The sequence below is a fragment of the Rhinolophus ferrumequinum genome, chromosome 9 (assembly GCF_004115265.2).
Source record: "Rhinolophus ferrumequinum isolate MPI-CBG mRhiFer1 chromosome 9, mRhiFer1_v1.p, whole genome shotgun sequence".
NCBI lineage: Eukaryota > Metazoa > Chordata > Mammalia > Chiroptera > Rhinolophidae > Rhinolophus > Rhinolophus ferrumequinum.
In genome coordinates this window covers 6,726,004-6,746,985 of record NC_046292.1, presented here as the reverse complement: position 1 = coordinate 6,746,985, position 20,982 = coordinate 6,726,004, and the positions used below count along the sequence as shown (strand labels likewise).

The following is a 20,982-nucleotide window of genomic DNA, read 5'->3' as shown; positions in this document are numbered from 1 at the left end:
AAGATGAGGCCAAGAACATGACTGTAAAAACCCTTTGTTTAAGATCTCAGAAAGTTTTAAGGGCTTCAGAGGAAACCCAAAATAGAAAAGAGTTTGTCTTGAAGAGATTCGTGGCTGTCTTTTGTCTAATAGGCTCCAAGAGACTCATAGGAAACCCACACAATTTTAAGGGAATTGTTCTGAGGAAAGCACTTCCACCTTAAATGAAAGGGGACAAAGTCAACATGAAGAGATGTTTGAACCTAACCTCTTTTTATGTGGGAAACAAACTGGGAATGGTACTTAGTTGCAATTCAGTGTTCTCCCGGAAAAGGAAGAAAAGATTCAGAGGCAAAACCCAAGAGCCCAGAGGGTGGAGCTGAGAGCTCTGGTGACCAGTTCACAGGCTATAGGATTGATCCCTACACAAGGAACGAGCAGCACAGACGTGGCTGGATTTCTGAATTACTCTGGACCAGTGTGATTTCTGTGTGTTCCCATTTGAACAGGGCATCTGTTCGTATAATGGTTTTTCTATGCCTGTCCCACCATCATATGGTGAGTGCATGGTGTGTGTATGTAGATCACTTGTGTCTTTAGTCCACCTCTGTAGGTCCAGAGGAATGGCACTCAAGGGACTGTCCCCCAAGAATCATATCTGAAGTACCTTGGGTGTGATCACATCTTTCTGCACCCGGACTTGATTTGGGTGTGATGAGATGCTGTACTTCAAGCTGATCCCATAATGGGATGATATCTGGGCGTCTTTGTGGGGAGGGATGGATGCATTTTGCTTAGAGGAAGATTGTAAACTGTCGCCAGGAGGGGACTGTGGTAGGTCTCATCTTGCAAAATGGCCAGATACCTCCCACCACAAATGCTCTCCTTACAGTGTGATCCTAACATCTTCCCCTAGTGAGGTGGGTCCTGCATTCCTTCCTCCGAAACCCAGGTGGGTTTGTGGCTAAGGCAGAAGTGACACAGTGTGACTTCCAAGCCTAGGTGATACAGCTTCTGTCTGGTCTTCTTGGATGCTTGCTCTTGGAACCTCCAGAACTGTGGGAGACAGAATCATTGTTATTGTATCACGCCACTGAATTTGGGGGTGATCTGGTTATGCAGCAATAGACAACCGACACAACTGGAATTACAAACATATTTGGATAATTCATTCAACCAGTACATTGAGCATTTACTTTGTGCCAGGCACCCTCCCAGGGGCAGTGGGTACAGAACACACCACAATCCCTGCCTTCATAAGGCATCCATTCTAGTGGGGAAAATAGACTATGAGCAATAACAGATATAGCATATTAGATCATGATAAATGCCATGGAGAAAAGGAAGAGCAAGGGACAGCAAAAGGACAGTTAACACAATGTGGCTTTTGCTTACCTTGATGTATAGGATACTGGATGGATCCCTAATTCACTCTAGGTATGGCTCTCTCATGCCCCAATATAGTGATAACAGAGTAATAAATTAGCTCCTGTTCAAAGGTGGGTAAATGAGGTGCAGTTTTAAATTGGGTGAACAAGGAAGGATGCAGGGAGGTGATATTTAAGTAAAGAACTTATTAGGGGGTGAGTGATCCATGTGGGTATCTGCGGGAAGAGGGAGTAGGAAGTCCGAGGGCTCTAGCCGGGGCGGAGAGCACGCCTGTTTCAGGAAGGCAGAGACCAGGACGGCTCTGTGGTTGGCCTAAGGGGGAGCGGTAAGAGTTAACCGGGTGGGAGTGTATTGCCTTCTAGGCGAGTGTAACAGCTTCTTTTATTCTGAGAAGATTAGGCAGCCATTGGAGGGTTTTGAGGACAGAAGGGACATGATCTTAAGCTTTAACAAGACCCTTCCAGATGGTGTTTTGAGAAAGGTGGACAGGGGAGAAACAGGGGTAAGCCATGATGCTATGGCGATAATCCAGGACGGCTCACACCGACGAGGCCCCGTACCAGCAGTGGCCATGGTGAGAAGTGGCTGCATTGGGGGGTACATTTTGTAGGTAGAGCTGATAAGTTTGTGGAGAGATTGGATGGAGGAGAGCACAAATGAGGAGTCAAGGATAACTCTGGTGTCTGGCCTGAGTGACTTGGAAGGAGGGTTTGCCATTCACTGTGGTGGGCAGACGAAGAGAGGCACGCTTGGGGTGAAGATTAAGGAACTGAGGCTTGAACGTCTTCCTTCGAAGGGCCTTTTAGACATCTGAGCTGTGCAGTGTCTACAGTGCAGGAGAGGCCTGGACTGGAGAGAGAAATTTACGGGTCAACAATGAGAGGCTGCCAACGAAAACCGTGAGGTTAAGTGCACCGAACCATTCAAAAGGAGGGTTGGGTCTAGGGCTTGATCCCAAGGTCAAAGCTCCTTTCAGAAGGCTGTGCTGCTGCTCTGTATCTCCTTGGGCATTCTGAACTCGGACCATTCTGCAACGCACTGAAGAGCAGGATCAGAGCGGCCAGGCTTTGAAGCCCCGAGGGCCTAGATTCACAGGCCAGTTTCACGATATTACATACAGTTGCTGAGGATTAAACGAATTAGCACACGAAAGGGTGGTTCCCACACAGAGCGTGCTCAGGGAATGCATATTGTCTACCAACCAAAAGTGGCTTCCTTCAGCCCAACACTAGCTGATACCAAGGTCAAGCTCATAGGTGACTACGGCTGTTTCCTTCCATCACCAACTTACCTCGGCAGACGGGGCCTATTTATGTCACCTGAGCACCCCCAAATACACCATGAAATTCACTACTGTATGTACCAAACCCAAAAGTTATGAAATGAGAACAAAATCATGTCCTCGGCTCTTTTTTTCAAAAGGTATTTTATGAACTCCTTTTTAAATCCACATAACAGTGAGTCATAAAACGACTAAGAAGTTAATCACTTCTCTCAAGGATAAATTCCCATCTGATCCTCAGATCTTTTCCTATGTGACTGTCTTCCTTGTAGCCAAGACCTACTTTTAAAGTATTTTGGAGTTTAATATCCATAATTAACAGATTGAAGGCAATCACAAGTTGCTATAAAACAGCAACCCTGAGACTCTAAAAATAAAAATCCCAAACATCTTTTCCCCCTAAGACAGCACCCGGCTGAAGGTCTGTGAAACCTCTGAATTCTAAATATTCAAAATGATGCGTGTATAAAGACGAAACAGCATCCTATTACATTCACGGGGGACGAGTGGGGCACGCAAATGTGACCGAATCTGTGCCTCCAAAGAGTTTATAATCTGGTTGGAGAGGAGACAGACAATACACATTCAGGAGATGGATTAAAGAAACAAAATTAGTCATAGAATCCAGTAAACACCCTAATTTTAGAGGCATATACACGTTTAATGAAAAGTAAACTGAATTACCAGAATTATCTGCATGGTGGAATTCTGGGTAATTTTCATTTTCTTTTTGTTTATATTGTTGTCTACGACTTTTGCTACAATAAATACATTATATTTTTTTTTTTGGGAAAAAGCCACTTAGTCCAAATGTGCTCAAGAGAAGTAAACATGGTGGCTAGGGGCACAGGCTCTGAGCCTGGCCACCTGCTCTTCCACTAACTGGCCAGGGGACCTTGGGCAAACTACCTAACCTCTCCACTTCCCTGACCTGTTCATAAAAAGATAATTGCGACATCTTCTTGAAGACGAAGGCGTAAACGCAAAGGCCTTTGCATAGCACCTGGTATACATATACACTCTGCAAATACTATTATCACCACAGGAGCTGGTAGACAGTTTTGTAAATTACAGTGCCTAAGGAAATGTTTATGAAATGGCTGAACCTGAGGAAGAATTTTAAAGGTCAGGGCAAAGACAGTTTGGAGCGGAGAACAGCCCGAGTAGGCAGAGACTGAAGATGACAGACAGAACTCAACCCCCTCAGACAAGCAGACAGGGGGCGGGGGACCCAATGGCCATCGACAGACACAAATCTCAGTTTTATTTTACCAGCAGCAATTCCTAAGTGCTCCAGAAAAGATACCTCAGCACATGCCAACTCCATTGGCTCTGGCTCTTTACCCACCCCTTTGCTTTCCACACAAAGAAGAGACTCGGAGAAGATGCCTTCTGAATGTGTATCACCGTTTATTGTAGTTTGCGTTAGGAATTGAACAGAGGACATTGTCTGTGGAGGGGGCAAAAAAGGAAAAGAAAAACAAAGTATGTTTTTGTAGACTTCATTTTTTCAAAACACTTTATGGTTTCCAATCCTTTTTTACCCCAAAGGAAATTCAAGAATTCAAGTATGTGAAGTAGGAAGCAGTAATACAAAAAGTCTTCTGTTTCTGTGCGTGTGTGTGGGTGTCTTTGTCTGTGTGTGTCTTTACAAGCAGACACACTTCCACATTTCTTGCACTCCTTTTTGCTTTGGTAAGGCCAACCCCCAAAGGACACATCATACAAAGGACCCCTGCCTTGAACTCATAGACTCAAAAGTTGAGGAATTTCTGTACCCTCATAGGCTAACTGTAAGGGTTTCGGACTGTCACGTAGCATGAAAAACACGATCCCTCCCTTCCCCCCCAGACCGTAAGTCATGGAAATCCTGATATGCTTAGACACTTCCTTTGCTGCAGCTGCTCCTTAGATTCCTAACAGATGGGTTATGACAAGGACCAGAGCAACAAGCTTCTCTTCATTTTGCTTAGAATTAAAAAATTGTAAAGGGACATTTCAAAAGGAAAAAAAAATAAAAACTGAAATTCGAATTCTGAAAATATCTTGCCTTTTTTATTAATCATGTCATCTAACACCAATTAAAAAAACAAATATGTGAATATGATATAAAAATACGATCCCAGGATTAACACTTTGTTGCAGGCACAGTTATCTCACAGAATATATGTTTGGAGGGCCAGGGAAAGGAGTTTATTTTTGTTTTTCGCTTCTCTTAAAAAAATCCACAGCAGTGCAAGTAGGGTCAGGAAGAGTGGGGGGGAAATAAGATTCTTTAGCAGCAAAATGTCCAAGGTTCTCTAATCACAATCAAATCAACGGATATTGGATTTAGGGGGGAAAAAAATGGAGGGGATGCTGCCCAGACCCAGTCATTATCAATCACTAAAAGATTCCCTTTGCAAAAGCCCCAAATTGTGACATAGGAAGGACGTGCTTTACTCCACAAGCAATCATGAAATGTGTCCCTCAAGCTTTTGACCACATTTGTCACTTAAATATATGTACAGGAATTGGGCTCCTCTTCTCATTCAAGTCCCGTCAGGGCTCCACCGGCTGGTCGCTCCAGGTGGGCTCTCGGTGTGTTTGCCACATGTGGCCTCCAACGTCTGAACAGCGTTTTCACCGCCGATGGTGCCTCTGCCTGCCTGGCAGGCCGTGGCTGTTTGTCACAGACGGTGGGCAAGGGGGACGGTTTAGTGATCACTGTTCTGTTTCTCTCTCATCCAGGCGTGAATCTGTTCTCTCAGTTCTGGCACTGAGAAAAGAAAGGGAAGGATTAATGCCTCAGGTGGGAGGAGTCTTCCTGAGAGATGATGCGTGTTGTTCTGCATAAATGGGATGGAAAGGCCATTCCTTCCCTCAGTGAAATGAAGACTGAAGAGGAGAGAAAACAGGGCAGGAGGTCTAGACTTCCATAGTGAAAGAGAGCAAAGAATGTGTGGTGTCTTTTCCATTGAGGGTCATCAACTCGGGGGTTTCTGGACTCGGTCAGTTTCCCCCCGTGATTAATCTCCGCTACCACAGGACTTGGGCTCCACCGCCCGGCCCTGACGGAGGCACGGCGGCGCCAGCTGCGCCCTCTGTACCTGGTTCCAGCATGCTCTCGGTCAGCGTCTGTCGGTTGAAGGGGTCCGTGGGGGAGTTCAGCAAGTGTCGCAGGATGATGGAGCGGTCCATGATGGTGCCAGAGGGCAGCCGCACGGGGTCCGTCATCAGGGTGTCCATCAGGGGGTCTGCAGAGACAAAGCAGAGCAAACACGAATCTAATAATAGGGCCTACAACTGAAAAAGAAAACAAAACCATAGGAACAGTGATCAAACGGCCCCTCCTGGGCCCCCAAGTTGAGAAGGAAATCAACATTAGATAAAGGCACGTACACTGCCTTTTCTAGAGGGCAAAGTACCCTCCTGTCAGCTACGGCTAGGAGGAAAGAAAAGAGAAAGAAGACACAGCGGCGGGTCCTCCCGGGCTCTGCAGCCGACGTGACGGTCCTTCCTCTTAGGGCCTCTCAGAATTCTCATTGGAACGCACCTATCCCCACTTGCAAAGGCAACGCTGACCTTAGAATCTTCAGGTTTGAAATCCACTAACGCCTTTTTTCCCCCTTTCATTTACAATATGAACTGAAAGTAGGAAATGTAATTTCAGACAAAGTGTCTCCAAAAAGCAATTGCAGCACGCCATTGAAAAGTTGAAGGCGCAGGACGTCCTCTTCTCATGTTACCTGTTCCCAGCGAACCCAAAGCAAAGCAGTCAGCCTGAGAAGGGGTCCACTTGCCTCGGAACTCGTCGGGCGCGTCGCTGTAGTCGATCTCGGCGCGTGCGTTCTTGGCCACGATCTCCTCCACTTTCTCGGCGAGAAGTTTAAACTTCTCAATTGCTATTGTGGATTTGATCCCTGCCTTCCGCATCTTCGAAATAACTTCTTCAAACAACTCTTTGCTGTAGGATCGCTGCAGATGAGGAAAGACAATGTGAGAAGTAAATACGGTTTAAGTGGAAAGAAGCAAGCTTCAGGAAATAACCAAAGTCGGATCTATTTGTGTGTGTGTGTTTTTAAAAAGCCCTAGAAGTATAATGTGGATAAACATAAACACTTTTACATGAAGACCGGGATAACACACACAAAACTCTACTAGGTTACTGCCTCTGGGGAGGGCTTCAAGATTGAGGCAAATGAGGGCAATTTTAAAATTTTAGAATTACTTTTACAGGAAACATGTGTTTCTTTTAACATTTAAATACTAAAAAGAGGAGGGACTCTAGTATGTTTCAGTCCTTGCAAGGCTCGTGCATGAGGACGTGGACACTTTACCTACTTTCCCTACTGGTAAATATGGTTCAGAATCAATGTAGTTCATAATCAAAAGGAGCTTTCTCCCAATCGCCATCAGTCTTTACCATCTCTTGGTTCAACACTATGACGTGTCAGTGCTCCGCTGACATAAGCAGACACGATTTACACCTATGACAGCGGTGGGGATGGTCAAAAGGACAAGGGCTCACCACGGACCCAGCCAAACCTGCACTTGAATTCTAGCTCTACCACCTACCCCCTCTGCGGTCTTTGGCAAACCCCAGCTCTGCTGAGCCCTGGATTCTTCGGGTGTAAAATGGGGATAGTGACACCAATCTCACAGGTGCCTAATTCACATCCATCACTGCTATTTCAAAATATGAAGTGTGCCCTAACTTGCATTTATGGCAAAAACACTGGCCCCTTGTCCATGGAGTGACAATGAGGCTAATAGAGGAGAATGATTAAATCTGAGACTGAACGACAGGATCGTAAGCTGTGAGCTGTCATTGCTACCTGAGGACTCACAGTAACATCTGTGCTTATGAAGAGGAGCGACTATGAATTTGTCTCAATACTTGTATCCCCTCAGAGCGCTGAACTGACAGTCCTCCATCTTTCTTCTTTCCTGTCTTAACTTCAGTTTCTAGGTAAGTGCACACGCTCACCTCCTCTCTCCACACACACCCACGCCCCTTATTAAGTCTGTGCACCTGGGGGAAGAAGGAGGGAGGGCAAAGTGCCAGCAGGGTGCCCGGGCCCAGCAACAATCTCAAAAGCTACCTTCTACAATCCTGAAAGGTTCGGAGAGCCTCAGTTATTGTTTCCTAAAACTAAATTGCTACATCAATCCAACAAATACTTTATTTGGCGTCCACTTATAACGAGCCAGGTAAGCCACAGTTCCCAACCCCTTTGAGAAGGGGCCTGGGGGGAAATGGCCAAAAGATTATAGTGAGATGTCGGAAGGGCAAAACGAAAATATTTTGCACAGGGAATTGCTGAAGCCTGGCCGTTGCTGTAGACACAACTGAGACAATTTCACCTCAAACTTCTCTTTTCGTAAGTAGTCTTTCTTAGCCCATTTGTTATCCTCTTAAAATCGCACCCATTCAGTTTCTCTAAAGATGGTGAGTTTTTAACCAGCGACGTGTGCTTGCTTGTAAGTCAAGGTCTCAGATAAAGCAGTGTAGTGAACACTATCCGAACTCAAAGGGCACCTCTGAGGGGACATGGTCTTCAGCATCAAAGAGCAGTGGCATCGACGAATCAAACCAACACTTAGGACTGAACTGCTGTGAAGCAGGTTGGCTCAGGGAAGAAGCAAAGGCATTCTTGACTTCAAGGCTCTCACAGAGTGGTTATAAAATTAAACATGAAAGTATCCGCAAACCATGGATCTGATAAAGGTCTAGTATCCAGAATACATAAAGAACTCTTCTTACAACTCAAGATCAAAAACACAAACAATCTGATTTGAAAAAATGGTGGCAGACTTGAACAGACGTGTCTCCAAAGAAGATACACGAATGGCCAACGCGCACATGAAAAGATGCTCAACTGTATTTGCCATTAGGGAAATACACATTAAACCCACAGTGAAATACTACCTGACTCCCACGAGGGTACCTATTTAAAAACACAAATAGCACAACACAAAACAAGTATTGGTGAGGATGTGGATAAATTGAAATTGGCACCCTCATACATTGCTGGTGGGGATGGAAAATGGTGTAGCCAACATGGATGGCAGTGCCTCAAAAAGTTAAACACAGAATTACCGGGACTCAGCAATTCTCCTCCTAAGTACATATCCCAAAGAACTGAAAACAGGTATTCAAATAAATGCTTTTCACGAATGTTCATAGCAGCCCCATTTGTAATAGCCAAAAGATGGAAACAACCCAACGACGCATGGATAAATAAATCACGGTCTATCCTTATAATGAAATGTTATTCAGGTACAAGAAGGAATGAAGTGTTGGTACAGATACTACAGTAAAATGAACCTTGAAAACATTGTGCCAAATGAAAAAAGCCAGAAACAAAAGGTAATGTATGATGTGATTCCATTTATATGAAATATCCAGAATAGGCAAATAGGTCAATCCAAAAATAGGTAAAATAAAGACAGAAAGCAGATTAGCAGCTGCGGGGCCTGGAGTGAGGGAGAATGGAAGTGACTACTTAATGGGTACAATAAAATGTTTTGGGGGTGATAAAATGTTTTGGAACTAGGCAGAAGTGATGGTTTCACAACATGTGAAGGTACTAAATGCCACCAAATTGTACACTCTGAAACGGTTCATGTTATTTTACGTGAATTTCACCTCCATAGAAAGAGGGAAAGACTGCATAGGAGAAGAGTGACTTCCGACGGACTCATTGTTTGTTTTTAAACAGCAAGGGTGCTAACAGACAGCGCTCCGTGACCATCAGAGCTGCGGCCCACCCACAGAGCTGGGGTCTGCCCATAAAAGCAGTCACACGTGGCCACCAAGGAGGCTCACTAGGGGCCCTAAGACCTCCCTACCCTGGCCTCTTTCAGCCCAGGGACAACTGTCCTGTCCACTCTGCCTCTGACAAGGGGCTCTCGCCTCCCGTTTGTGAGTGTAAAGCTCAGTGGCTTTTTGTGCTGGCACCTGTCGTCACCTCTTCTGGACACTTGTCTTCAGCCCACTGCTGTACACAGGAAGAGAAGTCTCAGTGTCTTTCCTTGCACAGCTGCCATCTTCTTCTTCCTTTGTCTTCCCAGGAAAACAAGACATACGAGACCAAACCAAAGCAAACTAGACCAGTGCTCCCCAAGGAGAAAATGAACCTCTGCCACCTGTCTTCTGGAGCTTTCTAGTCTTCCATCCTTCCTCCGCCAGCCTCCCAAAACTCTCTTCCAAAATAATCCGGTCGGCAGGGCCGTAAGAACCAATATAAACCGAAAATGCCCAACAATCAGCATTAGCATCACACTGTAAAAGGAGCAAAACGTCCACTTAGAATGTGTTTCCTCTCCATGCGTCACTGGCACTGTGTGTGTTTGCCTCGTGGGCTTGGAAGACCAAGGCCATTTAGACATTTGAAAAGACCCATGGGCCACTGTGCGGAGACCGCTGTCTGTGACTCAGGCGGGGGGCCACCACAGGCCACCACCACCATCCACAGGGATTCCCAGCAGCGCGGATGTTTTGTTGGTCACCAAGGAAAGGCAGCTGGAAACACTCCTTTGTCACCCACTTGGCTGTCACTGTCTCACTGGGTGTGCTGTGTTCGTTCACACTGCAAAGTATGTGTTATGTTAACTGCCTGTGATGTGGCAGCCACAGCAAGACCTAGCAGAAGAGGTAGCATGCTAAGCGATTCTTCTAAGTCTCTCACAGGAAAAACAGAAGAGTCCCTGGGGCCTTTTCACACCCTGACTTCTGGCCTGGCTGGACCCGGAGAAGCCCAAGCCAGAGGACCCTCCCTGGACTGGGGAGTGTTTCCACTTCCTTCCGCTCACTGCAGACTGCCACTTCTCTTCCATTCCTAAATATGTGCAATATTACTTAGCTGTGGGCTAGAAAAACACGTTAGCGTCCCCTCAAAATAACTGCAAACTCCTAACCCCGTCCTTGACCACTACTTTTTATGGAAAAACTGCTTTGGACAAATGAGATTTTTTTGCCATTGTAGGCACCTATTTCTTGCTTACATCTAAAAGGACCTGCATACGTGAATAATATCTCAGTAAAGCTGTTACTTTTTAAACAAGCACCTACAATTCCTTTATTTTAACCTTTGGATGAGGGCAGGGGTAAAGAACCTTCTAGCATGCCTACTGATGGTTAATCTGAGATATGAGTAATATTCAGATAGAAAGTGTGAATAAAGATGGAGAGACAGAAAGGAGCATGGAACTCTTTGGGCATTTTAAGTAGAGAGCAGAGAGGCTGAGAATATTGGTTCAGGGCCAGATGCCAGGGTATGAATTCTGCCTGCACCCCACATGAACGCCACACAAGTTGTTTAACTTCTTGGTGCCTCGTTTCAAAATGAGGAATCTTAACTGAACCTGTATCACAGGGTTTCGTGAGGATCGAATGGGTAAAAACAGGGGAAGCGGTTAAAACTTGGTGTTCGGTTAATAAGCATTAGCCATTTCATGTTGAAATGACGCAGGACAAAAGAACATGGAGGGAGGGGAGGCCATTTATGAGATTACTGGAGAGCACACAAGTAAGGCTGGGCGGGGCTTGCACTAAGAAGGCAGCTGTGACAGCGAAAAACACGCACGGATGTGATCACGGGGCCCAGGAATACGGGAGAGGGAAGAATGTGAAGACACCCAACATGAGGTCTGAAAGCCAGGAAGACCACAAAAATCAGAGCAGCATGAAAGCTGGCGGGGCCTTGGGAAGAAGACCTGCTCTGCTCTCTGGGAAAACGGGGCTCTTTCTGGGAAGGTGAGGGATTTGTCGAGGAAGGCCCTCAAAGATCTTGGGTTAAGAACTCAACTGTAACTCATAGACACAGACAATAGTTTAGTGGTTACCAGAGGGTAAGGGGGGTGGGAGGTGGGAGATGAGGGTCAGGGGGATCAAATATATGGTGATGGAAGGAGAACTGACTCTGGCTGGTGAACACACAATGGGATTTACAGATGATGTAATACAGAATTGTACACCTGAAACCTATGTAATTTTACTAACAATTGTCACCCCAATAAATTAAAAAAAAAAAAAAGAACTCAACTGGAGAAGGAGCTCAGAGCCAAGTCTGCTCTTTATGCTCAGAGGAAAACAACCATTTCATTTCTGTTTACATGCGACAAGGTCCCCTGGCCACTGCGGTCACAACTTCCATTTTCATACTAAAAACTTCTCAAACCGTATTTTGAAAAGTATCACCTTCCTTGACTTCAACTGGGGAAAATCCAGGACAGATGGACATGGAATTGTCCAGGGTTTGCCAGGAAATCCAGAGAGGCAAACTCAAGTCGCCTAGGTGAGCCGCCTGAACCCCGACTCCTGGAGTGGCCTGCTCCCCTGGCACTGACCTGGTCGTCAGCAATGGCCTTAGCGAACCGCGCACAGTCCAGCTGTAAGTAAATATCCGTCAGTTGGTCCAACAGCTTCTTTGGTTCAAAGCCGTATTTCTCAGGGTTTTCAACTTTCAGGTCACGGCACTTGGGACCACAGAGTTGCTGAAGATTAAAGTTCAGCATTGCAGCCAATCGGGGTCCAAGTTCCTAAGAAATCACAGGATAATAGGACAATTCATGCTGTTGAGACAAGCGAGAAGGACCAAAAACTCCCATCTCAGTGGAGGAACAGGAATTGGCCGGATTAATCTTCACAGAATCCCTTATAAGTGCTGTGTATCATAAGCTGAAGAAAAACATTAATTCAAAAATTTTTTCACTCTCCATTTCTAATCCAATTAATTCTAATACTTAATAGAATCTTGCAGGCTGACTGAATATTTATAAATATCAACAAAAGGCAACCTTTTCTATAAATTCATACTTTTCATTATTAAAACAAAAATCACTCCAAATTTGTGGAGAAACAGGTAAAAGAGGGAAAATTATTCATAATTCCACCATCATAACACAAGTCACAAAAGTTTTTGAGTATGCTCTTTCAGCCATCATTTTATGCATTATTTTTGTATAAATTTCAAAAGACCCTGGCCATTCAGTGTGCACCCTTCTTATTTATCAGATGCAAAGAGGTAAAAGAAGTAGAAGATAAAAATTTCAGCCTTGAATAGTTTTCAATGCAGCCAGTGAGACAAAGCAAACTTAAATGTTAACAACTGGAAAATAATTATAGTGCAATAACCCCACAAGATGACGCAGTACCTACTATTGTTGGGTGTACACCACTTTAAGCAAATCTGAAATAGGAAAATCTGGCTCAGACAGTAGTGTTAAACACTGGCCATAAGAAAGGAGCAGTGAAAGCTTCCCTTTATGTGACAAGGTTTTCATTCAATGTAATGACTGGATTTATACAAATTCAACCTAAACTTGGCTTGTCAGGAACCTACCTGTACACAAAGTAAAATAGTCCTGTATTTTATTAAGAAGGGGTGGAGTAAAGGAGTGACAAGAACACAGCAGAGCAGGCCAGTCAGTGAAGGACAAAATGGTGTAGCAAAGGCAAAGGAAACCTCTCAGCAGGCCCGGGTATAGGGTAGGGCAGGGCAGGGCCCAGGGCCATGCGCAGGCCCTGAACACGATTCATTTTAATGGACATGGAAATATTAGACTTTGCTTTCAATAGTTTCTTTTTAAAAATGAAGAGCTGAGAGCTAAATACGGGCTTCATGATCACTGAGTCCCAAATAGTTTTTATAGTTTCCTACCTTCTAACAATTAGGTGACACCGTCACTGAAGTCACTGGACATAAAATCAAGCTTGGGTTAGAGCAGGGGTTGGCAACCTGCTAGCTGCAGGCCAAACCCGGCCAGATGCCCGTTTTTATAAAGTTTTATTGGAACACAGCCACACTCATTTATGTACTGTGACTGCTTCTGCATTGCAACAGCAGAGCTGAGTAGCTGGGACAAAGTCCCCAAATGGCCAAATTATTGACTGTCTGGACTTCACAGGTGAAGTTTAAAGAAATTCCATTTGTAGCCCTTTGAGAGCAGCAAGTGTCTGAAGTATGTTTAAATTAGTTGCAGCGTCCTTACACTTTTAATGGTGAGCTCTGGTTAGTTCCATGTTCCACTGTTCTTGCACCAAAATCTATTTGTGAAGAAATGTGAAACGAAAAGGGGAGAGAGGGGGAGACTCATTTCTCACGCTGCACACAGGCCAGGGTGTTGGAGGTGAGAGTGAATACGGAAATCGGAGGAAATACGTAGTAAAATTACACTCCATTGTCAATTTGCCTCCACATAGCCAGTCAGCTGCCAAATCCCAGGCTTCCGCCCTACCCTGGTCCTGGCCACATCATAAAGCTTCTAAACTGTGCGTGGGGGAGTAAAGGAAGAGGTGGGGTTGAAGCAAAGCAGAGATCTTCAATTATGTGGCTACGTTTCCATTTCAGAAACAGGACCCGGTCTTGCTAATGAAGGCCAAACCTTCTGTCTACCTTTGCTCTGTCATAAACCCTCATTATGGCTCTCATTAACCTTTGGCTTCTTAGTGCAACAAAGCCACAGCTAAGAGAACCAAAGATGTGACACATTATCGATTATTTCTACTTAGTATTCTCTAATTTCCAATTGCTTTACTTACACTTTTCCTATAAATAAAACACAGAAATCAATAATGACAAAAATATGTCACAGCTCCAACATGAACAAGCCGCAGTGCTGTCTAAGTGGAAAGTGGAGCCAGTTCTTTTGGACGTGGCAGTTTGCAGACTTCAGTCTGTCAACAGAGTGTTGTAGCAATGAGCCTAACTGGGAAGAAAATCAGTAACAGAATTTCACTTCTCAGTGACAGTGATGCTGAAACATGCAGGATTTCAACAACTATATTTAGTTACGAGGGACAGAATCTGAACGTGGAACCCCAGAGACAAAACAAACACCCCAAAGTTTCTACTCACCGGTCTGAGGAACGGCTTCTGGACCTGCTTCGTGAGGATATGGAACATGTCCACGGTTTCTGTTGCCAGGGCAAGATAGGAGCGCGAGACACGCTCGTCCTGAGCAAGCTGAGACTGACGGGCCTGCTGCTGGTCCTGCGGAAATTGAGCAGACGCCAAACAAATCTCAGTCCTACTCAGCAGCTCACCAACACGCCAAGTGTGACGGAAAAGTACAGTCAGCTCACAATCGGCAAAGTGCGTAATGAAGCCAAGGGACGTAGGGAATGCTAGAACGACCCCTACCAGCAAATTCTCCAGATAACTGAAGTTCATTCCTCTCCGCATCAGAGCTCTTTGGGACTTTGAGTAAGGTGACCTTGGCACATTGGTCAACTTCCGTGAGACCCAGTTTCCTCAATGATAAAAGATGTCAACGTGAACCTCTACGCAGGATGAAATAAGTGAACCATATGTGGTGCCTGACACACATGGGGGCTAATAAAGGGCAGTTCATGTCCCTCAATAACCACTCTTACTTAGTCAGCATTATTTTAAAAACATGCGATGTGTTACGTTATGATGCCGAGGCCTCTGCATTTGGCCCTATACCAAGTACCTGAGAACAGCTAAGCTTTTGAATTTTGTCTTTCCACACTGTTAGGCTGTCACCCCTTAAACTGTCAGCACGCTTGCTCGCCTCTGGCAACATCCTCCTCCTTCCATTGTGCCGCAGGCCAGGAAACAGGATAATAAGGTGTATTTCACTCATGGCTAAAAGAGGTGGAACACTAAAGACTAGATGAATAAAACGGGAACATCAGGAAAGACTTAAATTCATCCATCTGCTCAGAGGCCAGTTTACTTTATGTTGGGGGAGGAGGACGAGTGAGAACAGGTGGAGTTCCCGATGCATGTCCCCGGGATAAGTGCCCTCCAAGGAAGTGCTGGGTGGGGATTCTGCAGCAATGCTGTGTGACCTGTCCACTGCCCCGTGGTCAAGAACGAGCCGCCTGCACAAAAGGCTGACCAGCAAGCTGAGAGCCACTTCAGCGTGTGCTTGGGTGTCCCATTCACTCATCTGTAAGTAGAAGCTGGCCTCTTCTGCAGGCCAGCCCCTCCTCTGGGCAGTGCAGATCGAGGACAGAATATGAACAAGCCCCCACGGAGCTTAGATTCCACTTAGGGAGACAAGCAATACACACACCCCCCCAACCGGACACACATAAGTCTGACAGCGATGAAAAATAAACCAGGAGAAGGGGAAGAAAACTATGTGTTAGGGTCAGGGGGTGCTACTTTGGAAAGGGTGGTCAGGGAAGGCCTCTCTGAGGAGGTGACATGTGCGTGGCTACCTGAAGGAAGGGAGTCAGCACAAACCTGGGAAGCCTGCGCCAGGTAGAGGGAAAAGCAAGGAGGCAAGTGTGGTTGGGGCAGTGAGTGAGGGGGTGGGGTGGGGCCGGATGCTGCAGTGCCTTCTACCTGGGGATTTGACGGAGTGAGAGGGGAAGCCAGGAAGGGTTCTGAGCGGAGTGGCCTCAGTGAGCAGGCTGAGATTTTAACAGCATCCCCCTGCTCTGGAGATGTCAAGGTGGAGGCTGACAGACCAAACAGGGGCCGATTACAATAATCCAGACAACAGGTGGTAGTGGCTGGAGAGGTCAGATCTGGGTGTATTTTAAGATAGAGCCCAGAGGTTGTGCTGAAAGGGAAAAGAATCAAGGAAGACAGCGAAGTACAGATCCAGAGCAATCAGGAGAATGCAGCTGTCACTCGCTGAGACCGGGCAGACTTGGAGAGATCTGTAGGACCCCAGGGTTCAGTGGTGGACAACCTGAGATACCTATCAGACCGCCAGGCAGAGAACCAGGTCAACAGCCGCTTACAGAGTCAGGCGAGACCGGAGCTGGGGAGACACACTTTGGAGTCTTTAGAATCCAGACATTTAAAGCCTGGGGATAGATGAGATCCCCTTGCTGTGATTTTCAACTGGGGGCATCAGGCCATGCGTAGGAGTGTTTCTGGTTGCCTGACACCTCGGGGGAGGAGGGTATACCACTGGCATGAAATAGGCGTGAGCCAGAGAGATGCTAAATGTCCTGCAATGTACGGGACAGTCTTTTGTAATAAAGAATTATTATTATATCAGGATTCTACTACATTCAAAACACGAACTAGCACCCTCACTGAGAAACACCGACCTTGGGAGCCAGTGTGGACAGAGAAGGGGGGCCTGTGGCCGAGCACCGGAGCTCAGATGGGGAGCTAAGGAGGCAGCGGGAGGTGGAGGCAGAAGGTGACTTCAAAGTCAAACAGAAATGACTTCTGCAATAGCACTTGTTAGAGATTATTTATGCCCCTTTCTCATCCATTATTAACACAGACACAATCGATATCTGTTCAGTCATCTCAAACAAATGCTATTAAGTACTGTGAACAAGGTAATGTGCTCTAGGCCCGAGGTTTTCTAACACTGACCTCTGAAGCTGGTCCAAGATGAGCATGGTAAGCGGGCACTAAAGAGGGGCAGAGAAAGGAGAGGCTCTGCCGCTGCACTGGTCGGGGAGTGCCGACCAGGAGGGAGGCCTGGGACCAGACCTTCCTCAGAGACAGAGGGTAGGGCTTTACTACGGGAGAATGGAAAGCAGAGCATTTTGGGCAGGAGTGTCTCATGGCAGATAGAACAGTGACAGGAGCTGTCCGTCCTGACACCTTCTTGGGGCCAGTCCTGAGCCATAGGTTTGCATCCGCAGTCTCTTCCCATAGTTTTCCCACAGGGAGGAATTATCTTGGATTTTTGGATGAGGAAATAGAAACTAAGGAACTTTCAATGTGTGGCAGTGGCGGTTCTCAAACCTGGGAGCCCTGGACTTCAGTGCCGGGGGTCATTCCCCGAGGCCCCCTCGGTTCCTCAGCAGGTTCTGCGAGGGCCCAGGACTGGTCCACGATGGAGACGACTGGGTGCAATAGGAGGTAAGCATGGAAGGATGCCAAGAGCTAGCTGGGGAGGCGTAGAGCACCAGGCCCAGGCAGACTCCCTCACAGGAGATGGGGAGCTGCGGGACGGGGCCTCCAGTTACGGGTGTTTAGAAATGCATGAAAGCAGTGGTGGGATGGACTCCAGCGGGTGCCAGTGCAGTGCCAAGGAGAAAGAAGACCACAGCATTTCCTCAACAACGCAACCAGAAGGGCTCAAGGAGCATGGTGGCATGGACGGGAGAAAGCCAGCATTCATGGACCCCAGAAAAAGTCCCCTGAAAGGTTTGTAATTTAAGCATGTTGTCTAGAGCAAGATGTAAACTTCTCCTCAGAGCTCCAGGAATACGTGGGATGAAACCTTCCTGAAACGTGCTTCCATGTCTTATGTTTAAGGTATTTTTGACTCCAGAGCATTAGAACCTTAACAGTGTTTTCATTTTAAGAATGCTACTTCAAATAAAGAAAAATCAGTCCTCCGTCTTTTACATGAGAATTCCTTCTGGAAAGCAGTTCTAATTCAGAACTAACCAATATATGACATCAGCAGTACCTGTCAAGGGCCTAGTAACTGGCCAGGGAGCCATCTAAATGGCGCAGTAAATGTCAGGAGAGGGCAGGACGCTGTCACTGGCACAGCATGTGTTTCTCATGGAACCTGGCACAACAGGCCTCTTTTCCATTAATAACTAAATAGAAAAACCAAAATCGATGGAAACGAAAACAACTCAACAGAATCCGGAGTGACTCATATCGTTGCCTAGAGATCACAGGAAGAGATCAGATTCTTATCTAGCAGTCAGAATTCTAGAGATTTATTTCCTACTTTCATAAATCTTAATCAACATATTTGGACAATAAAAGTGCTTCTCCAAAAAGCCCTTTAAAAGGGAGAACAAAAATAAAAAATAAAATAATAATAATAATAAATAAATAAAAAAGGAAGAACATGTTTCCCGGACACATTTGGACAGACTTCTCATCTCTTAGCTTCAGAGCCAGTGTTTACGTTCTGTCCTGCCCCAGACCTGGGATGCCGCTTCGTGGAAGCTTCGCGGTGGAAGCCCACGGGTCCTGACCAGTCAGTCAGGCCTCGTCAGGCCCCCCACGCGGCCCCGCAGGCGCGCTTCCCGGGAGGCCGGCCCCGCCCCTGCGCTGTGCTCACCCGGGGCAGCTGCTCCCACTGCTCCTTGTTCTTCATCTCTTCCTGCACTTCATGGATCCGCTTCAGAGACTCCAGACTTTCATCCAGCAAAAACGTCGTGTCATTGATCAGCATGTTTATATAGCGAACAAATTGCTTCCCAGAACTGAAAAGGCAATTACACAGATGTGATCAGACCTCTCCGTGAAGCAAAATCCGCAGCAGATCCCAGAAAACATGGGCCTCCCCCCAAAGGGCCAAGCACGTCGCCCTACAAGACTGCTAACCTCAGTATAGCCAAAGGCCCATGGAGGTCCAGGACTACAAGGCTCTCCTTAGATCTCGTTATTGTTGTTAATTCATCATGATAAACTCACTCCAGTGATGTGCCGGGGCCCCCCTGTGTGACTCACGAGAGCCAACTGCTAATTATTCTGGGAAGTTGTGGGCAGGTTCCCTTGGCAGCTTCAATTTGGCCAAAGTGGAAGTATCCAGAAAACCATAAAATGCTTTTTTTCTCTCCTTTAGAGAGGAGATTTACCAGTACATCCCTGGCTCATTCCCTCAATGATTTTAAATAGAGAAAACACTCTTCCAGACTAGATAATATGCTTAAACTCACCACGATACAAAGAAAGCCCAAGTAATTACCCACATGTGACTAGAAAACTAGTGAGAATTATTCCTTATTATAAAGAAAGTAGCGCTGAAGAAAAATCAGAAACTATAATGTTGATAAAGCAGGACATTCACTTACTTTATAGAGCTCGAAGCTTCCAACCTACGAAACAGTCCTGCATATCATATTCTAATGGAGGAACCTGCCAGGGAACTGAGATGGCCTGACCTCACTGTGTGCAGCTCTGTGAGTGCCAGATTAGTAGGTAAAAGAGGAGCTACATTTCAGGATCCACCATTGTGTAATCAGGGCGGTGAGCCCAGGCCTGGGGAAGAGCCGTTCCCGTGGACAAGGGTGAGGAACATGGAAAATTCCAGAGCACCACGCAGCTCAAGCTGTGGGCCCGCCGGGTTTCCTACGCTTGTGCCAGGGTTCTGCTGGAACACAATTCCGACTAGAAGAGCAGTTCATAGTAACAGAGGATTACCTTAGAGAGTTGACTTTGCAGAAAGCCATTTAGCAAATGGTTACTCCACTGGTAATATGTGCATCACTGACTAGTAACTCAGTCAACAAGTGACAGCTGAACTTGATCAAACATCTAACAGGGGTTGCAAAAGATCCAAGTAGATGGTAAAATATTTCTCCTGAAGAATAATTCAAGATTTCAACATTTTCATCTACCTGTCTTTTTAAAGCACCTTTATTTTTTAAGGTAATTTACATGGAATTACTAATGTCCAGGTTTAAGTAGTTGCTGAAATTCCAGGTAGGTAATGAAAAGCCCTTAATCAGAGCTTTAGGGCCTTACTACGAAGAACGACGCTTCAAATGACAACCCTAATCCAACTGCTTCTAAATCTAAACTCCTCACATTTCTATCAGGTTAGTGCAAAAGTAATTGCAGTTTTTGCAATTAACCTTTTAAACCGCAATTACTTTCGCACCAACTTAATAACTCTAACGCTTGCATCCCATTCAAGAATGCTACAATCTCCTTTCAGTCATTCTGAGAACTTCATTTGACACTGTAACCATAGAAACACCAAAAAACACTTAAGACATCATCTCAGGATATTTATAGATTCTTTCTTTAGGGATAATACCATCCTTAAAGCACCTTGACAAAGCTAAATAACGTTCAGCAGTATCTCGCAAGCACAGACACTTAGCCCTCCCTGCTCACGTTTCACAGTCACATCTGGAAAAGTGAAAGGAAGCTGAGACCAAGCAAACTGTCAACAAGAAGCCAGCTGGGAAAGCTTTTAAGCAGCCACTCTACCTGCCATTTGCAAGAGAACAAGCTGTGACATTAGGGGCCCAATACTCACTTGAACTCCTCCATGAAGGTACCATGGTGAGCTATGTTTTGCCAAAGGCTTTTAAAAATCGTGCTAATGTGATAGCGGATGGTGAACTTGTCATAGAACTCGCTGGTAGCGCCGGTATGCTCAACATCTAAAAAGGAAAGACAATGGGACTGAAGGATATGTACTTTCTTACCTTTTGTTAAATGCGGTTATTGCTGCTACAAGGTTACTGAGTACATACAAATCTGCAAATTCAGACTTGAAAATCGCGTGGCGTCATTAGGATAGCAGCAACTCACCAATGAGCAGAAGCTGACCTATCATACCTCCCCCAATTTTAGTTATTAATTTACAGCAATTCCACAGCACTGCAAGTGAGCATCCCTGAGCAGAAAAAAAATTGGGTTAAATTTTATTAAGGGCCATGTACCTATCAAATGTGACTATTATTTTAAATACTT

General features: G+C 45.7%; 1 protein-coding gene across 3 annotated transcripts in view; it reads right to left on the bottom strand.

Annotated features, from left to right (window-relative positions):
- Positions 1 to 4,038: 4,038 nt before the first annotated feature.
- The window catches only part of UBE4B (ubiquitination factor E4B), a 112,161-nt gene continuing 95,217 nt past the window's right edge, over positions 4,039 to 20,982 (bottom strand). For all 3 annotated transcript variants that reach the window (XM_033113954.1, XM_033113956.1, XM_033113955.1), the window contains 7 exons: positions 20,543 to 20,669; positions 18,614 to 18,758; positions 14,494 to 14,628; positions 11,984 to 12,175; positions 6,433 to 6,607; positions 5,740 to 5,886; positions 4,039 to 5,408 (listed from right to left, as the gene is read on the bottom strand). In XM_033113954.1, coding sequence (XP_032969845.1) covers positions 5,347 to 5,408; positions 5,740 to 5,886; positions 6,433 to 6,607; positions 11,984 to 12,175; positions 14,494 to 14,628; positions 18,614 to 18,758; positions 20,543 to 20,669 — 983 coding nt within the window. In that variant the 3' untranslated portion in view covers positions 4,039 to 5,346. The remainder of the gene's footprint in view (positions 5,409 to 5,739; positions 5,887 to 6,432; positions 6,608 to 11,983; positions 12,176 to 14,493; positions 14,629 to 18,613; positions 18,759 to 20,542; positions 20,670 to 20,982) is intronic.